Source organism: Pan troglodytes, chromosome 4 (genome assembly GCF_028858775.2).
Source record: "Pan troglodytes isolate AG18354 chromosome 4, NHGRI_mPanTro3-v2.0_pri, whole genome shotgun sequence".
Classification (NCBI taxonomy): domain Eukaryota; kingdom Metazoa; phylum Chordata; class Mammalia; order Primates; family Hominidae; genus Pan; species Pan troglodytes.
Genome location: NC_072402.2, coordinates 132,467,346 through 132,487,188, shown reverse-complemented (window position 1 = coordinate 132,487,188; position 19,843 = coordinate 132,467,346). Strand labels below are relative to the sequence as shown.

Genomic DNA, 19,843 nt, shown 5'->3' with positions numbered 1-19,843 from the left:
ACGGCTGATGTGTTCCTAGGCTTTCCTCGCGTTTTGTGCGTTTTTATTCAAATTAGAATTTCCCATTGAAACCTTTCGTGCACATTCTATCTAAATTGCCAACACTCCCCATTCCCCTTCACCTTGTTTTTTCTCCTTGTCGTTCATGACCACCTCGCATGCTATTATTTTTTCTCCTTGCCATTTATGACCACCTCGCATGCTAAAGATGCTCCAGCCTGGGCGACAGAACGAGACTCCGTCTCAAAAAAAAAAAAAAAAAAAAAAAAAAGGAAAAGGAAAGAAAAAAACAAAAAGGCCGGGAGCGGTGGCTCACGTCTGTAATCCTAACTTTGGGAGGCTGAGGCAGGCGGATCACCTGAGGTCAGGAGTTCGAGACCAGCCTGGCCAATATGGCAAAACCCCGTCTCTTCTAAAAATACAAAAATTAGCCGGACCTGGTGGCATGCACCTGTAATCCCAGCTACTTGGGAGGCTGAGGCAGGAGAATCGCTTGAACCTGGGAGGCAGAAATTGCAGTGAGCCGAGATCATGCCACTGCACTCCAGCCTGGGCGACAGAGGGAGACTCCGTCTCAAAAATACATATATAAAAGAAAGAAATAAAATAAAATCAGAACAAATGACTGGGCGCGGTGGCTCATGCCTGTAATTCCAGCACTTTGTGAGGGCTGAGATGGGTGGATTACTTGAGGCCAGGAATTCGAGACCAGTCTGGCCAACGTGGCAAAACCCTGACTGTACTAAAAATACAAAAATTAGTCGGGCTTGGTGGCGTGTGCCTGTGGTCCCAGCTACTTGGGAGGCTAAGGTGGGAGCATCACCTGATCCTGGGGAGGTTGAAGCTGCAGTGAGCAATGATCGGGCCACTGCACTCCAGACTGGGTGACACAGTGAGACCCCATCTCAAAAAAGTTTTTTCAGAAAAAAATAATATATTTGCTATATTGTAATGGATCCAGTCTGGATTATAGTCATCATTAATAGCAATACAGTCATAAAATATAATTTTAAGTATGTTTTCAGGCAGGAAGGAGCCACAAAGGCAAAAGAGCTTAGGGCCCTTGAAAGTCATAATGCAGCCTTGGCATTCAGTAATGACTTACTAAGTGAATGATTAGATGAATGAAGGAATTGAATCCATCAACCCTTGCTAACAGGGAGCATGGCCAGTTCACACCTGAGGCTGCGGAGGGTTTTGAAGCAGCTTACTGGGTGGGCCCCCTGCAACTAAGCCTGCCACACAATCACCCTCAAAATAAGGAAGTGGGTGAAATACCACTTAGAAGATAATAAAATACTATATTTATATTAATACTGAAAAAGAAGTGAAAACAAAAGAAACTTCGGTTTGGATTCAACAACATAAGGAGCTCAAAGAATATACAGACTGAACTTTCACCCTTGATTGGATGAAAGTTAAATCCCAGGGACATCCACTAGTTAATAATTTTAAAGTATTAGAGGAAGTTCTTCTGCATATCTGCACAGACATAGATCTCTGAGCCCTAGACTGTTCCTTAAAACAATTTTACACACAACTGAAAATAATGGAAATAACTGTCAAATACTAACAAATGTGCAGAATTTGATGAGGCACAGCCCTGATCAATCAAGACGGTTCCAGAAAGGGTTTGAGGAGCTAAATTAGAATTATAGTGTTATATTCAATGATATAAGCATCAAGCAAATTATTTCCAAGTAATATTTCATTCCTCCTTGAAACTGAGGAAGCCGTATAACTGAACTTGAACAGAATTATAAAAAATGTCTGGGCTGGCATTTGGGAGGTCCAGGCAGGAGGATCACTTGTGGCAAGGAGCTCAAGACTGACCTGGGCAACATAGTGAGACCCCCTTCTCTATTTAAAAACAAAAGAGATTGGGAGGCCAGGCGCGGTGGCTCACGCCTTTAATCCCAGCACTTTGGGAGGCTGAGGTGGGTGGATCACTTGAGGTCAGGTGTTCAAAACCAACCTGGCCAACATGATGAAACCCATCTCCACTAAAAATACAAAAATTAGCCAGGCATGGTGGCACACACCTGTAATCCCAGCTACTCGGGAGGGTGAGGCAGGAGAATCACTCAAACCTAGGAGGCAGAGGTTGCAGTGAGCTGAGATTGCACCACTGCACTCTAGCCTGGGCGACAGAGTGAAACTCTGTCTCAGAAAAACAAAAAAAAAAGAGTGCAGGCGCAGTGGCTCACACCTGTAATCCCAACACTTTGGGAGGCCAAGGTGGGAGGACTGCTTAAGCTTAGGAGTTCAAGACCAGCCTGGGTAACATAGTGAGACCTCGTCTCTAGAAAAAAAAAAAAAAAAAAAATCAAAAAATTTAAAAAAATTTAAAACGAGGCAGGAAGTTTGCTGCAATGAGCCATGATTGCATCACTCCACAACCACCTGGGTGATAGAGCTAGACCTTATCTCAAAAGAAAAAGAGTAAAAGAATGAATTGATGAAACTGCTTAAAAGAAATTCAAGAAAAATTTTCAGAAATTAGCAAATTACTTCCTCTAAATTCCATAATGAGTCAAATTTTTATTTTTATAAACACAGGGTCTTACTCTATGGCCTAGGCTGGAGTGCAGGGGCACAATCATAGCTCACTGCAGCCTACAGCCTTGAACTCCTGGGCTCAAGCAATCCTCCTGCTTCTGCCTCCTGAGTAGCTAGGGCTACAGGATTGAGCCCAGATAATTTTTTTTTTTTTTTTGAGATGGAGTCTTGCTCTGTCGCCCAGGCTGGAGTGCAGTGGCACAATCTCGATCTCGGCTCACTGCAAGCTCCGCCTCCTGGGTTCAAACCATTCTCCTGCCTCAGGCTCCCGAGTAGCTGAGACTACAGGCGCCAGCCACCACACCCGGCTAATTTTTTTTGTATTTTTAGTAGAGACGGGGTTTCACCGTGTTAGCCAGGATGGTCTCGATCTCCTGACCTCGTGATCCGCCCGCCTTGGCCTCCCAAAGTGCTGGGATTACAGGCGTGAGCCACCATCCCCGGCCGAGCCCAGATAATTTTAAAAAAAAATTTTTTTTGTAGAGATGGGGTCTCTATGTTGCTGGTCTTAAATTCCTGGGCTCAAACAATCCAATCTTCTCAGCCTCCCAAAGTGCTGGGATTACAGGTGTGAGCCCCTGCACCCAGCCAGAAATTTTATTTCAATAATTTTCTCAAGTATAGTTGTTAAACACCCTTAAACACTCAAAGTTTAAAAGAAACAGAGTGAATTAACAGTTTCAATAGGAGACATGTCAATAGTCCTCTCCTTAATGAGAATGGAGCTTAGTATAACAAACTGAAAGCCAAGTAATGAACCTCATGAAATAAATGTAATTTTAGATGGTACTGAATATTTTGTTTTACAGTATTTATTTATTTATTTACTCTGTCGCCAAGGCTAGAGTGCAGTGGTGCCATCTCTCGGCTCAGTGCAACCTCCACCTCCTGGGTTCAAGCTATTCTCCTGCCTCAGCCTCCTGAGTAGCTGGGATTACAGGCGCGCACCACCATGCCCAGCTAATTTTTGTAATTTTAGTAGAAATGGGGTTTCCGCATGTTGGCCAGGCTGGTCTCCAACTCCTGACCTCAGGTGATCCACCTGCCTCGGCCTCCCAAAGTGCTGAGATTACAGGCGTGAGCCACCGCGCCGGGCCTATATTACCTTTTAGTATGTTATAAACACTGCAAAACAGGCCGGGCATGGTGGCACACGCCTGTAGTCCCAGCTACTTGGGAGACTGAAGCACGAGAATCGCTTGAACTCAGGAGGTGGAGGTGGCAGTGAGCCAAGATCATGCCATTGCACTCCAGCCAGGGTGACAGAGGGAGACTACGTCGCAAAAAAAAAAAAAAAGAGTTAATATAAATGTGTGGATGTTGCCGTGGTTTGGGACAAAATCATTTGGCTCCTTGGATAATGTTACTCTCCGATGTTACCCCAGGGTGACACTGATGAGGATTTCTGCTACTCTAGGAGAGTGGCAATTTAAGGCTTCTGGCCTCCCTTGCTCAGGCAGTCTCCATGCTTTTTTTTCTTCTTTGAGACAGAGTCTCCCTCTGTTGCCCAGGCTGGAGTGCAGTGGCTCCAACGGGGCTCACTGCAGCCTTGACTTCCCAGGCTCAACTGATCCTCTCACCTAGCCTCCCAAGTAGCTGAGACCACAGGTACATGCCACCACAGCTGGCTATTTTTTATTTATTTATTTATTTAGAGACAAAGTCTCTTGCTCTATCACCCAGGCTGGAGGGCAGTGGTGCGATCTCGGCTCACTGCAACCTCCACCTCCCGGGTTCAAGTGATTTTCCTGCCTCAGCCTCCCAAGTAGCTGGGACTACAGGCGTGTGCCAGCATGCTTGGCTAATTTTTTGCGTTTCTAATAGAGATGGGGTTTCATTGTGTTAGCCAGGATGGTCTCAATCTCCTGACCTTGTGATCCACCCGCCTCGGCCTCCCAAAGTGCTGGGATTACAGGTGTGAGCCACTGCACCTGGCCTATTTTTTATTTTTAAAGACAGGGTCTTGCCATGTTGCCCAGGCTGTTCTTGAACTTCTGGGCTCAAGCAATCCTCCTGCCTCAGACTCCCAAAGTGCTGGGATTACAGGCATGAGCTACCACGCTTGGCCTCTCCAGGCTTGTGAAGCCCTCCTGTACCTGCTGTTTTCAGCACTCCTATAAAGTGAATTATTTTCATGCCTCATCTCTTTTGCCAAATCATTGCACATGAGTATTATCCTGACTCAAAACCCCTAATACTTGAAGGAAGAATTCAGGGAGAAAGCTTCCAACACAGACCAATTGGTTTGTGCCGACCTTACCATGACCCTGGCTGAATTGCTAAGAATCTTATCCTTCTAAATGATACTGCAGTTTGATGTCACCACGGAGAAGCACGATTTGAGGAAGTGATAATTATGACACACTGATTAATCCTGCCAACTAATATAAAGAAATAGTCCCCGTTCATGAGGACAAACCCATGCTCCAAATCATAACATGCTGATGATAAATTAGCATTCTCATAATATGTGGTAGGAACTAAAAAAAGTCTCTTGATTTATAATAGTAATCACTTAAAACTTAACATAGGTAAAATATTCACAAAAAGGAAAAAACAAAAACAAAAAACTGGCTGACTGGCTGGGCATGGTGGCTCACACCTGTAATCCCAGCACTTTGATAGGCCGAGGCTGGAGGATCACTTGAGCCCAGACACTTGAGACCAGCCTGGGCAACACGGTGAAACCCCATCTCTATGAAAACTACAAAAAATAAAAATAAATAAAAATAGCCTGTAATCCCAGTCACTTGGGAGGCTGAGGTGGGAGAATCCTTTGAGCCCAGCAGGTCAAGGCTGCAGCGAGTTATGATCCTGTCAATGCACTTACTGTGTGACAGTGAGACCTTGTCTAAAAAAAAAGAAAAAAAAATGAACATGTAGATGCTCAATGAATAACTGTGAAAACTTGGAATTAATTCATATTTCCAATATTGAGAGAAAAATAATAAATATTGATTAAATAGCTAATAATATGCTATTACGCAAACACTAACAATGCTAAAGTAGTATGTATAATGTATAATGCAAAATTGAATCTTAACTATGATTTATGAGAGAATACAAAATTCAAATGCATTGAACAAAGAGTGGAAGGGAATAGGGAACATAAAAAGACACCTTTTATGATTGTGGATGGACTTTCTAGTTTCACTAAGTTATGTCTGAACTTGTTCATTCATTCATCAATTATTTGAATGCCTAATATATATCAGCTACTAAGCTAGTTAAGAGTGTAAGAGTGTTAAATTTTCAGGTGGAAATAAATTCCCAGGAAACAATCCTCTGCCATCTCAGTGTAGAGTCTCACCAGTTATCTAAAATAGTAGTGTTTTTCCATAATCTCTAGGTTGTAAACCCTCAAATTGGCATTCATAAAGCAATTGTGAAGACCTATTTAGAATGTAATTAGTTAACATCTAAAAAAGAAAGGTTAAATTATAAGAAAGAAACTCATATTCAGAGAGGTCCAATCTCCTTTTGTCATAGTCAATGTCTAAAGGAAACAAACATAACTTAGGGTTGTGGGTATCTACCTAGAAAAGTGTCTAACCTCTTAAACATACAAGTAACAACATGTCTCTTCCCTCTTCTCCTTTAATAACAAAGTTGGCTAAATATAATCCCAGGGTAAACAAAAGATTTTTTCATTTGAGATAGCCTATAAAAGCCAGATGAAAGTTTCAGTTCTTTAGATAGATGTTTTGAAATATGATGGCTCATTTAAGTCAGGTGAGAGTTAAAGTGTCAAGATTTCATGTTATGTGCTTACCAATGTCTGGGGAACCTTTTCCTGGTGGGGTTTCTGTAGTTTCAGTTATCCTTCCTAGCACATCTCAGTGGTATGTGATTCTTTGATAAATGATGTGCATACATTCATACTAATTTCTATCTCCCTCACTATAGACTTTACAAGGGCAGGCCCTTCCTTTTTTTTTTTTTTTTTTTTTTTTTTTTGAGACAGAGTCTTGCCCTGTCACCCTGCTAGAGTGCAATGGCACTATCTTAGCTCACTGCAACCTCCACCTCCCAGGTTCAAGCGATTCTCCTGCCTCAGCCTCCCGAGTAGCTGGAATTACAGGCACATGCCACCATGCCCAGCTAATTTTTTGTATCTTTAGTAGAGACGGGGTTTAACCATGTTGGCCAGGCTGGTCTTGAACTCCTGACCTTGTGATGCGCCCGCCTCGGTCTCCCAAAGTGCTGAGATTACAGGCATGAGCCACCACACCCGGCCAGGCCCTTCCCTTTTTTAAAAAAAGTACCACTTTGCCCCAAGTCTAGCACTGAGTACCAGACTTTAGTACTAGACTAAATTTACCAGAATATTTGCAGAAATTTTTCTCTTGGAGCAAGTGTCAAAACTTGGCATTTTCAGTGAGTTTTTTATATGATTTGTATTTGATCCTAGTATTTTTTTAGGTAGGCTAATATTAGTAATTTTTAAAATAAACTGTAGATACAAAGCTGAACAGATTGAATAGCAATAATTAAGTGATAAAATTAGAATCCAGTTTTTGGGGTTACAATTATGGCAGTAAGTTGATGCTTGGATTCCTCTACTACACACAGTTAAAAATAAAAAAGGAGACAAAAGATAGCTTGCTTGTTTCAAAACCATGAGAGGAACATCTCAGCAGATCAAAGAGTCAGAAACACAAGGAAGTGTAGAGTTGAAATCAGATGCCTGGTGGGCTGCAGGTCCAGAAGCAGGAGAAAGAGAACATTCTATGGGGTGACAGGCATTATTCATGCTCTATATGAGACAAGGAAGACCAGACCAAACTGTTTAAAGTCTGTCCTCGCTCCAAAATGTTCAAATCATAACTCGCTATTGACCTACACAGCCTCGGATTTCCGTTTAAAAGAAAGAAGGCAGAAGGGAGGGCAACAATTACACTTCCCACTATAGGTGACTGCAATGATGATATCCCCAAATCATTACAGAATAGGAGCCCAGAAGCACCACTAAGAGCCCTAGTTCTGGAAAAGGGGTCAGGAAAAGGCAATTATAAAACCCTTAGATAAGAGGTAGGCATAAACAAAGAGAGATGAACTAAAACAAAAATAAAAATACTTCCCCTCAAATATGCCTGAAAACCCATATTCCAACGAACATGAAGAAATACAACACTTAAATTCTTCCAGCCGAGTTAAAAGTTGGAATAGAAATTTATTCCAGAAAGAATTAATTTTATAGAACAGTTTTCAAATATTTGAAAAGGAAATGGCTGGGAGTTTTTCAGAATTGTAGACAAGGATCTTTAAAGTGTGCTCTGAATAACAAGCAGGATAAAAAAATAAACAACAGGCTGGGCGCGGTGGCTTATGCCTGTAATCCCAGCATTTTGGGAGGCCGAGGCGGGCGGATCACCTGAGGTCGGGAGTTCGAGACCAGCCTGACCAACATAGAGAAACCCAGTCTCTACTAAAAATACAAAATTAGCCAGGTGTGGTGCTGCATGCCTGTAATCCCAGCTACTTGGGAGGCTGAGGCAGGAGAATTGCTTGAACCCGGGAGGTGGAGGTTGCAGTGAGCCGAGATCATGCCATTGCACTCCAGCCTGGGCAACAAGAGTGAAACTCTCTCAAAAAAATAAACAACAACAACAACAACAAACCAACAGTGATAAAACTATAGAACATTAAGGATAAAAGCCAAGACAGGTGGATCACTTGAGGCTAGGAGCTCGAGACCAGCCTCGTCAACATGGTGAAACTCTGTCTCTATTAAAAATACAAAAATTACAGGCATGCGCCACCACGCCCGGCTAATTTTGTATTTTTAGTAGAGATGGGGTTTCTCCATGTTGGTCAGGCTGGTCTTGAACTCCCAACCTCAGGTGGTCCACCTGCCTCAGCCTCCCAAAGTGCTGGGATTACAGGCATGAGCCACCGCGCCTGGCCAGTTATCTTTTTATGACACAAGGGTACAGAAGACAATGGAGTAATATCTTAACATTATCAATGGAAAAATAACCTTTGATATAGAATTTCAAACCCAGCTATCCTTGAGAAGCAAGCATCAAGAATTCAGTTTATGACCTCCCAGACATCTACATAGGCTATTTAAAGCATCTTCAGCAATAATTTTTTCATTGACATAATTTGGATGCACAACATAGCACTACTTAGTAATTGGCAAGTTGTTTGTGTCACTTTTTACTTAAAGAGACAGGGTCTTGCTTTCTTGCCCTGGGTGGAATGCAGTGGCACAATCATGGTTCATTGCAGCTTCACACTCCTAGGGTTAAGGGATCCCCCTGCCTCAGCCTCCTGAGTAGCTGGGACTACAAGCGTGAGTCACCATGCCCCGCCACTTTTGTGTGTGTGTGTGTGTGACTGAGTCTCACACTGTCACCCAGGCTGGAGTACAGTGGCGCGATCTCGGCTCACTGCAACCTCTGCTTCCCAGGTTCAAACGATTCTCCTGCCTCAGCCTCCCAAGTAGCTGGGATTACAGGTGCCCATCACCACGCCCAGATAATTTTTTGTATTTTTAGTAGAGATAGGGTTTCACTATGTCGGCCAGGCTGGTCTCAAAACTCCTGACCTTGTGATCCTCCCACCTCGGCCTCCCAAAGTGCTGGGATTACAGCACTTTTTTCTACTGGGATTACACTTTTTTTTTTGAGATGGAGTCTCGCTCTGTTGCCCAGGCTGGAATACAGTGGCGCGATCTCAGCTCCCTGCAACCTCCGCCTCTCGAGTTCAAGCAAATCTCATGCCTCAGCTTCCCAAGTAGCTGGGATTACAGGCACCCGCCACCATGCCCAGCTAATTTTTGTATTTTTAGTAGAAACGGGGTTTCACCATATTGGCCAGGGTGGTCTCAAACTCCTGACCTCAGGTGATCTGCCCGCCTCGGCCTCCCAAAGTTTTGGGATTACAGGCATGAGCCACCACACCTGGCCTTTTTTTTTTTTTTTTTTTTTAGATGGAGTTTTGCTCTTGTTCCCCAAGCTGGAGTGCAATGGCACGATCTGGGATCACTGCAACCTCGGCCAGGGTTCAAGCGATTCTCCTGCCTCAGCCTCCCAAGTAGCTGGGATTACAGGCATGCGCCACCATGCCTGGCTAAGTTTTTGTACTTTTAGTAGAAATGGGGTTTCACCATATTGGCCAGGCTGGTCTCGAACTCCTGACCTCAGGTGATCCACCTGCCTTGGCCTCCCAAAGTGCTAGGATTACAGGCGTGAGCCACCACGCCCAGCCTGCCCAGCCTACTTTTAAAAACTATTTTGTAGAGACAAGTTTTCGCCATCTGGCCCAGACAGGTCTTCAACTCCAGGCCTCAAGTGATCCTTACACCTGGGCCTCCCAAACTGCTGGGATTACAGGTGTGGGCCACCGTACCAGGCTCATATCACTTTAAATAACTAGTCACTATATATAAGCTCTTTTCAATTAACTTTATTGAATAGCCAAGTTGATAAGTTAGCATAGATCAAACAATGGTTTGCATGGGTTACAAATGACTTTTTTTTTTTTTAACAGGAATAAAACAGTGAAAATTACAAACTGTAAAAAGGAAGACAAATCTTGTCTCCAACTTTTCAGAGAAGCAAGATTTAACACAGCACATTGAAGATCAATACATATTTGAATTTAAGAACAAGAATTTAATATTACAATATTATACACTACTTTACAAAATTAAAATTTCTATATAAGGATTACATTTGTAATAGTTAACAAAATTTTGAAATCACATTTGGTGGTCCCCTAGATAACAGCTGTTGTGCATCTTTGATTAGAAGAAATAAATCTTTATTCTAATTATTGCAAAACAGTCTATTAGACTCAATACATTAAATTAAAAACAGTGAAAATATATGCAACTAAAATAAATGGTACTGCTTGAGTGACTATTAGTATGTCAGACTTACAGAAATGTTATTTTAAAAATCCTAGAAATTAGAAAAATAGAGTACTTTTTATGGTAGAACTGCCATGCTCAGATTTAAATACCAAGATTGCCCTTGTCTGTTACATTAGTAGTTGTAGATCTGTAGAAAATTCAAGGATCTTTCATAATTTACAACTATGATTAAAAAAAATATGGCATAGTGTAAATATTAGTTGCTTTACATCAAAAAGTAATACAAGATGATATGGCAGGTAGTGCCCTATTGGGGGAAAAAAAAAGAATCAAACTAAAAAACACATTCAACATTGCAAAAAATAATTGCTTTATATCAGTATCTCCAAAGGCTCATTCATTCTCTCATTATGCGGAGAACAAATATTGTGAATCCTAACTCAAGTTATGTTTTTCATGACCTGTTTTAAAATTATTCTGAATTGCACATGTTACACCGTATCTAAAATAATATTTAAAAGTAAATTTGTGAAATATACTAATAAAGCATGTGGTAATAACAAGAGTCATACCCACTTAGGGATGTAGTGAGGCACAAGGAAGATTATCCCTAAAAGCACAAATGTTTCCCTCTAGAAGATTCTTTACTACTAAGAAAGGACCTACAAATAACTCCATTTAAAATCACATTAAGAGGGACATTTTAGTTATTTTAAGAAACATCAGCATATAACGACTGTTTCTTTAAAAGAGGGGATAATATAATTCGCTACAACTTGAAAATTGCTTCTTAATAGATGAAGCAGCTTTCAAGAAAACTTCCAGTTCAATGTGCCACTTACACACTGCAAACCAACCTTAACACTGCTTAAGGGAGATATTTTCATAAAACATGATTATTTTGATCCAGCTGGCAAGCAGTAGTTGTATACTGTAGAGGGACTGCTTCTTCCCTATCCCAAACAACTCAGTTAAAGTCAGCTCATATTGATATAAACCTGGAAGTTACTATTCCATTGGTGATCATATAAGACCAAGATTGTAAACATTTTCTAACCCATTAAAACAAAACAAAAAACCCAAAAATATTTTGATCAAGTATTATACATGAACATATTTAAGAAATTCTTAAGACAAAATGAATCTGTGAAAACTGAGCCAAACTCTTAAAGATACTATGTCACAGCACTTTAAATATACAAATGTATAATTTACCTATTTGTAAACAAAATTCACTCAATAGTTTTGACTATAATATTTCTCTAGCTGAATCAAGAAAGCAGTCTCTTAAGGATTTTCAGAAATCAAGTTTCTTTCATAACTTTAATATGTTGGATGTGTATAATCTTAATATCCACCAAATCAAACAGCAGCATTTATGCTTTAATAGATTTTCATATTCAAGCATAAATATTTCTTATGAATGACTTCCAATTTAACAATTAAACTCCTTAGAAAAATGTTACTGATGTATTTGGATAGCACTTTAGAAACCTTTCATTTCTTCACTCATTTCACCAAAACCCCCCACTTTTATTATATACCCAGAGCAGAAATGCACCAAATAAAATCCACTTAAAGGATCAAGATAATTAAAGTTTCTTATCTCCCTATTATCATTGCTAGTCCCAGTGTTTATGAAGACAGCTCAAATTCTTTTCACTATAGATTAAGACAGTATGTCCAACTCTTCATCAGGAAATCAGAAAACCACCTAATGATAGTTCTCACTTCAAATCAAAGTGACTTTGTTCTTCAAGTATAAAGAATACTGACAGATTTTAAAGCTTGAATGTGTTTCTTCATATTTTTCTCAAGCTATACTAGAATTAGTTTACTCTAGTTTTAGTCAACATGATCCTTTCCCTTCCTTAACAAAGAAAAAAAAAAAAGACACGTGTGGGGAATGAATTCTAGTTTTCCTACATTATATTTACTTTCCATTGTTTTTATTTTAAAAACATCACTACCAATCAATTTGTAACTTCCCTGCAACACTTAGGTTTGTGAGGTTTTAAATGTAGCAGCCAAAGATTCAGAAAAATTAAAAATGAGAAATATACATGTAGAACACAGAAATCTTTATTTTACAAAATGTACTTTGCCTCTGCAATATTCTTATTTTAATCCATAACAACTCAAACATAATTGGCAAGAAAAAAGTATCCAATCATATGTAGCTATATTCTGATTTGAAAAATACAGTATTTCAGAGTTGCATGTTTGATTCTCTGCTGTGGTCTTTTATTTGCTATAGGTTGTTGAAATCACAGTGAGAACATCTCAATCATCACATTAGTCCACAAACATAATAGAAAAAGAAGGTATTACACATTTCCAGGTATTCTGCACTATCGTGACATTCCTTAGAAATAAGTCAAATTTCTTCATTCATTCATTTATTCACTTGTTGCTGTATATGCAACAGGAATTCATAATATGATAATGCAGATTCTGTTCTGTCTTCTATCATGTTTTGAAGGAAGTTTGCTTTCATTGGACTCTCATCCCTTAGGAATAAAAGGCAAAAAAATTTAGATAAAATGTAGCAGTAAAATAGACTTGTCAGAAGGCTTTTGATTTCCTCATAACCATAATAACATTTACTACATAAACAGTTACTTCTAGAGGCTTTCTCTGAGAATACTTGGTTGATTATGTAAATTTCAAGTTGTTTAAGGGAAAAGCTTATGGTGGAATTAAGAGAAATAGTTGATCCAGAAATTCCATTTCTGAATATATATCCAAAGGAATTGAAATCAGTATATCAAAGAGATGTCTGCACTTCCATGATCACTGCAGCATTAATCACAATAGCCACGATATGGAAATAACTGAATGGATTTTTCAAATGTGGTATATATATACAATGGAATTCTACTGAGCCTTTTTTTTTTTTTTGGAGATGGAGTTTTACTCTTGTTGCCCAGGCTGGAGTGCAATGGCACGATCCTGGCTCACCACAACCTCCACCTCCTGGGTTCAAGCTATTCTCCTGCCTCAGCCTCCCGAGTAGCTGGGATTACAGGCATGTGCCACCATGCCAGGCTAATTTTGTATTTTTAGTAGAGACGGGGTTTCTCCATGTTGGTCAGGCTGGTCTCGAACTCCCAACCTCAGGTGATCTGCCCGCCTCAACCTCTCAAAGTGCTGGGATTACAGGCATGAGCCACCGCGCCCGGCGACTTCAGCCTTTAAAAAACAGGAAATTCTGTCATTTGTGACATTATGCTGAGTGAAATAAACCAGGCACAGAGAGACAAACACCACACGATCTTACTTATGTGTGGAACCTAAAAAAGTTGAACTCATATAAGTAGAAAGTAGAATTATGGTTATTAGAGGCTAGGAGGCAGGAAGTGGCTATGGAGAAGGAAAGAAGAAATGTTAGTCAAAGGGTACAAAATTTCAGTTAGGATGAATAGATTCTGGTGATCTATTACACAGTATGATGACTAGGGTTAATAATGATGTATTGTATATTTTAAAATAGGCAAAATAATGGATTTTAAATGTTCTCACCACAAGGAAACAATAATTGGCTGAGAAGATGAATATGTTAATTAGCCGAATTTGATCATTCCACAATGTATACATGTATCAATAAATCAGTGTACCCCATAAATATATACACTTATTATTAGTCAATTAAAAATGAAAAAAGTTCTGTATTTCCAATAATTGGATATAAGGCATGATTTACTGCTATTTATTGAGAAGAACTCTTTTTCTTTCTTCTTTTTTTTTGCTATACTCTTGTCAGGTCCTGGCAAGGCCAAACAAATTGTTTTACTACTAGCAAATGGAAAATTCAACTTACCTTATTACATAAAGTATTGGGAAAAATGGTCTCTGCTCTCTAAGCCAAGAGATGAAAGCTATTATTCTGGCAGATTCTGGTGTATCAAGTTCTGGAAGGTCTGTCTGTTAACCAAAACCAACAATATCCAATTACTTTAATTACATATCTAATGTATGGTCTATGGTACTTTTCAAATTTTTATTTTTTTAATTACATTTTTTTTCTTTTTTGAGACAAGGCCTCTGTTGACAGGCTGGAGTGCAGTGGCATAATCATGGCTCACTGCAGTCTCAACCTCCAGGCTCCGGTGATCCTCCCACCATAACCTTCTGAATAGTTGGGACTACAGGTGCGTGCCACCATGCCTGGCTAATTTTTATATTTCTTGTAGAGATGGGTTTTGCCATGTTGCCCAGGCTGATTTCGAACTCCTGGCCTCAGGCGATACATCTGCCTCGGCCTCCCGAAGTGCTGGGATTACAGGAGTGAGCCACAGTGCCCGGTCTACTTCTCAAATTTAACTTATTTTTTGAGACAAGGTCTTGCTCTGTTGCCCAGGCTGAAGTGCACTGGTGTGATCATGGCTCACTGTAACCTCCACTGCCTCCTGAGGCTCAAGTGATTCTCTCACCTCAGCCCCACCAAGTAGCTGGAATAAGAGGCGTGTGCCACCTGCCAGGTAATTTTTGTATTTTTAGTAGAGACGAGTATCTCACCATGTTGCTCAGGCTGGTCTTGAACTCCTGGGCTTAAGCAATCTGCCCACCTCGGCCTCCCAAAGTGCTGGGATAACAGGTGTGAGCCACCGTGCCTGGTCTTGAATTTTAACATGTATATGAATCACCTGATCATCTTCTTGAACTACAGATAATGATTTAGGAGGTCTGGGGCAGGGTTGTGGTCCTGAGATTTTGCTTTCCTAAAGAATTCCTGCAGTGATGCCAGTGCAACTTGACTTGGGAACACAATTTTCTACGAATATTCTAGAACAGGAGTAGGCAAACTTCTTAAAGGCCCATATAGTAAATACTTTAGGCTTGCAGATCATTTGGTCTCTGCTGCAACTACTTAACTTTGCCATTGTTTTTTATTTTTTGAGACAGAGTTTCGCTCTTGTTGCCCAGGCTGGAGTGCAATGGCGTGATATTGGCTCACTGCAACCTCTGCCTCCCAGATTCAAGCGATTCGCCTGCCAGAGATTCTCCTGCCTCAGCCTCCAGAGTAGCTGGGAGAGTAGTTGGGATTACAGGTGTGCACCACCACACCCAGCTAATTTTGTATTTTTAGTAGAGATGGGGGTTTCTCCATGTTGGCCAGGCTGGTCTCGAACTCCTGACCTCAGGTCATTCGCCCACCTCGCCTTGAGACGGGGGTTTCTCCATGTTGGCCAGGCTGGTTTTGAACTCCCGACCTCAGGTGATTCGCCAGCCTCAGCCTCCCAAAGCACTGAGATTACAGGTGTGAGCCACCACACATGGGCAACCTTGCCATTGTTACACCAAAGTAGCCATAAACAATACATAAGTGAACAGGCATGGATGTTCCAATAAAACCTTATTTACAAAAACAAGTAGCAGGTACCCCTTGGGCATAGTTTCTAAGCCCTCATCTAAAAAAACCTCTTAGTTCTTCCCTTCATTTTAGCATGACGTCAAGAATTAATTGATTCGTTCAGTTATTATTAAAAATATAACAATTTCTTACTCATTACTTAAAACGCTTAGTCATCCAGCCCAGTAGTTCTGTTTAAGGCCTGAAAGCCAGTGCTTATCCTAGCTATAATCCTGACACAGCAGTCTTTTATTTATTTATTTTTTGAGACAGGTTCTTGCTCTGTTGCCCAGGCGGGAGTGCAGCAGCACAATCACTGCTCACTTCAGCCTCAACCTCCCAGGTCCTAGCACTCCTCCCATTTCAGCCTCGTAAGTAGCTAAGACCACAGTTGTGTGCCACCATGCCCAGCTATTTTAAAAATGTTCTGTAGTTATGGGGTCTCACTATGTTGCTTAGGGTGGTCTCAAACTCCAGGGCTCAAGTGATCCTCCCACCTCAGCCTCCCAAGGTGCTGGGACTACCAGTGTGAGCCACCATGCCTGGCATATCTATCTTTTTTTTTTTTTTTTTTTTTGAGATGGAGTCTCACTCTGTTGCCAGGCTGGAGTGCAGTGGTACAATCTTGGCTCACTGCAATGTCCACCTCCTGGGTTCAAGCGATTCTCCTGCCTCAATCTCCTGAGTAGCTGGGACTACAGGTGTGCGCCACCACGCCCAACTAATTTTTGTATTTTTAGTAGAGAAGGGGTTTCACCATGTTGGCCAGGATGGTCTCGATCTCTTGACCTCGTGATCAGCCCGCCTTGGCCTCCCAAAGTGCTGGGATTACAGTGTGAGCCGCTGCGGCTGGCATATCTGCCTTTTAAATATATAAATTCCCTAATGATTCTATGAGTGGAGTCATAGAATCCATCAACATGAAAACCCATCAATAAAAATTTTTGGTATGATTTTGTTATTATTTTCTGATATCAAAATAGGGGATATTCATGTTTTTGCCAACTTTGAAATGCCCTTTATAATCACTATAATAAAAGAGTCTTACCATAGGCTGTGGAATTGATGCATAGTTTTGAACTCCTAGAACTTGGCTGAGAAAATTCTGTGTACAATTTTTTCCAACCCAAAGCATCAGTACCTAGGGACAGGAATAAAATTATTTTGAGATGCAGCATACATAAAGGTGAGTCTGTTGAGTGAGTACATTTTATTTTTATTTTATATATATATTTGTGAGATAGGGTCTCACTCTGTCACCCAGGCTGGAGTGCAGTGGTGTAATCTCGGCTCACTGCAACCTCCGCCTCCTGGGTTCAAGCGATTTCCCACCTCAGCCTCCAGAGTAGCTGGGACTACAGGCGTGTGCCACCATGCCCAACTAATTTTTGTATTTTTAGTAGAGATGGGGTTTCACCATATTGGCCAGGCTAGTCTTGAACTCCTGACCTCAAGAGATCTGCCTGCCTCAGCCTCCCAAAGTGCCGGGATTACAGGTGTGAGCCACCACACCCAGCTTGAGTATATTTTAAAAGGTCAAAAAGGTAAGTATATTTAGTGAGATTGTACAGCCTTTAACTGAATTAATAATAATTAGTATTTACCTGATGAGACATTTTATGCTTGGCATGAAACAAGGAGGATAGGGAGGGGAAAGGTGGCAGACAAATGTACTGCCATGAATCCACTGAACAATGTGGATACATGCTGAGAAACGTGTTGTTAAGTGATTTCTCTGTGTGAACATCATAGAGTGGATTTACACAAGCCTTAATGGTATAGCCTACTGTACCTAGGCTACAAACGTCTATAGCATGTTACTGTACTGAATACTGTAGGCAACTGTAACACAATGCTAAGTATTTGTGTATCTAAACATAGGAAAGGTATAGTAAAAATATGGCAGAAGGGATAAACAGTACACCTGTATAGGGCACTTAACCACGAATGGAGTGCACAAGACTGAAAGTTGCTCTGGGTGAGTCAGTGAGTGATGAGTGAATGTAAAGGCCTAGGACATTACTGGACACTGCTATAAACTTTACAAACACTGTACATTTAGGCTACACTAGATATATATAAAAAATTTCTTTCTTCAATAATTAATCTTAGTTTACTATAACTTTATAAACTTCTTTTAATTTTTTTTTTTTGAGACGTAGTTTTGCTCTTGTTGCCCAGGCTGGAGTGCAATGGCACGATCTTGGCTCACCACAACCTCCACCTCCCAGGTTCAAGTGATTCTCCTGCCTCAGCCTCCCAAGTAGCTGGGATTACAGGCATGTGCCACCACGTCTGGCTAATTTTGTATTTTTAGGAGAGAGGTGGTTTCTCCACGTTGGTCAGGCTGGTCTTGAACTCCCGACCTAAGGTGATCCGCCCGCCTTGGCATCTCTAAGTGCTGGGATTACAGGTGTGGGCTACTGCGCCCAGTCTCTTAATTTTGTTTTTGAGACAGGGCCTTGTTCTGCTGCCCAGGCTGGAGTGCAGTGGTATGATCTCAGCTCACTGCAGCCTCAACTCCTGGGTTCAGGTGATCTTCCCACATCAGCCTCCCAAGTAGCTGGTATTACAGGTGCACGTGACCACGCCTGGATTTGGTATTTTGAGTAGAGACAGGGTTTTGCTATATTGCCCAGGCTGTTCTCGAATTCCTGGGCTAAAGGAATCTGCCATCCTCGGCCTCCCAAAAGGTTGGGATTACAGATGTGAGCTACTGGGCCCAGCCAACTTCTTTTTTTTTTTTTTTTTTTTTGAGACTAGGTCTCAGTTTGTTGCCCAGGCTGGAGTGCAGTGGTGTGATCTCAGCTTACTGAAGCCTCAGCCTCCCCAGCTCAGATAATTCTCACACCTCAGCCTTCTGAGTTGCTGGGACTACAGCCTGGAGCCACTATGTCTGGCTAATATTTGCATTTTGAGTAGAGACAGGGTTTCACCATGTTGCCCCGGCTGGTCTCGAATTCCTGACCTCAAGCAATCCGCCTGCCTTGGCATCCTAAAGCGCTGCAATTACAGGCATAAGCCACCATGCCCGGCCAAATTATTTTAATTTTTTGACTCTTTTGTAATAACACTTAGCTTAAAACACACATTGTACAGTTGTACAAAAATATTCTTTACATCATTATTCTATAAGCATTTTTCTATTTTAAATTTTTTTTTTTTTTGAGGCAGTCTTGCTCTGTTGTCCAGGCTAGAGTGCAGTGGTGCAATCTTGGCTCACTGCAACCTCTTCCTCCTGGGTTCAAGCGATTCTCCTGCCTCGGCTTCCCAAGTAGTTAGGATTACAGGCATGCCCCACCACGCTCGGTTAATTTCTTTGTATTTTTAGTAGAGATTTTCACCATGTTGGTCAGGCTGGTCTTGAACTCCTGACCTCAAATGATCTACCTGCCTCGGCCTCCCAAAGTGCTGGGATTATAGGCATGAGCCACCGTGCCCAGCCCTATTTTTAAAATTTTTTATCTTTTACTTTTTAAATTGTTTTGTTAAATACTGAAACACAAACACACATTAGCCCAGGCCTATACAGCGTCAAGATCATCAATCTCACTGTCTTCCACCTCCACATCTTGTCTCATTAGAAGGTCTCCAGGGGCAGTAACATGCATAGAGATGTCATCTCCTATGATAATAAGATCTTTTAGAATACCTCCTCAAGGACCCGCCTAAGGTTAACTTTTTAAAAAATTAAGTAGGAGTACATTCCAAAGCAATAATAAAAAAAATTAGCATAGTAAATACTAAATGATACGAATTCTTCAGCTCCATTATAAATCTTATGGGATCACCATCATATAAGCCATGACTTACACATCATTAATCAGTGTACGACTGTATATAGGTTAAAATATGAAATCTGTTCAGGAAGAGAGATATTAAAGGGAATGAAACCAAATGCTAAATTAAAACAGTATAGTAGTTTGCAGTGAGGGTCAGGATAAGTCAAATTACTTACAGAGCCTGCATCCATGAGGAAAGCTCCATCTCTGCTCAGCTTCTCCACTGAAAGCTGAAGAATGGGGGGCTGAGGTATGGTTCTATCACTGATGTTGAGTGCTCCCTGAGGAATTAAGTAAAAGAGTAAAGGTTTTAAATATAGGAAATAT

At 41.0% G+C, this 19,843-nt stretch overlaps 1 protein-coding gene across 4 annotated transcripts in view; it reads right to left on the bottom strand.

The window, feature by feature from the left end:
• Window positions 1-9,957: 9,957 nt before the first annotated feature.
• Window positions 9,958-19,843, bottom strand: part of SEC24A (SEC24 homolog A, COPII coat complex component) — an 80,122-nt gene continuing 70,236 nt past the window's right edge. For 3 of the 4 annotated variants that reach the window (XM_527165.7, XM_009449678.5, XM_009449679.5), the window contains 4 exons: window positions 19,693-19,797; window positions 16,783-16,875; window positions 14,202-14,305; window positions 9,958-12,891 (listed from right to left, as the gene is read on the bottom strand). In XM_527165.7, the coding sequence (XP_527165.2) occupies window positions 12,777-12,891; window positions 14,202-14,305; window positions 16,783-16,875; window positions 19,693-19,797 (417 nt within the window). In that variant the 3' untranslated portion in view covers window positions 9,958-12,776. The remainder of the gene's footprint in view (window positions 12,892-14,201; window positions 14,306-16,782; window positions 16,876-19,692; window positions 19,798-19,843) is intronic. The other variant, XR_010157009.1, reaches the window with a different exon arrangement.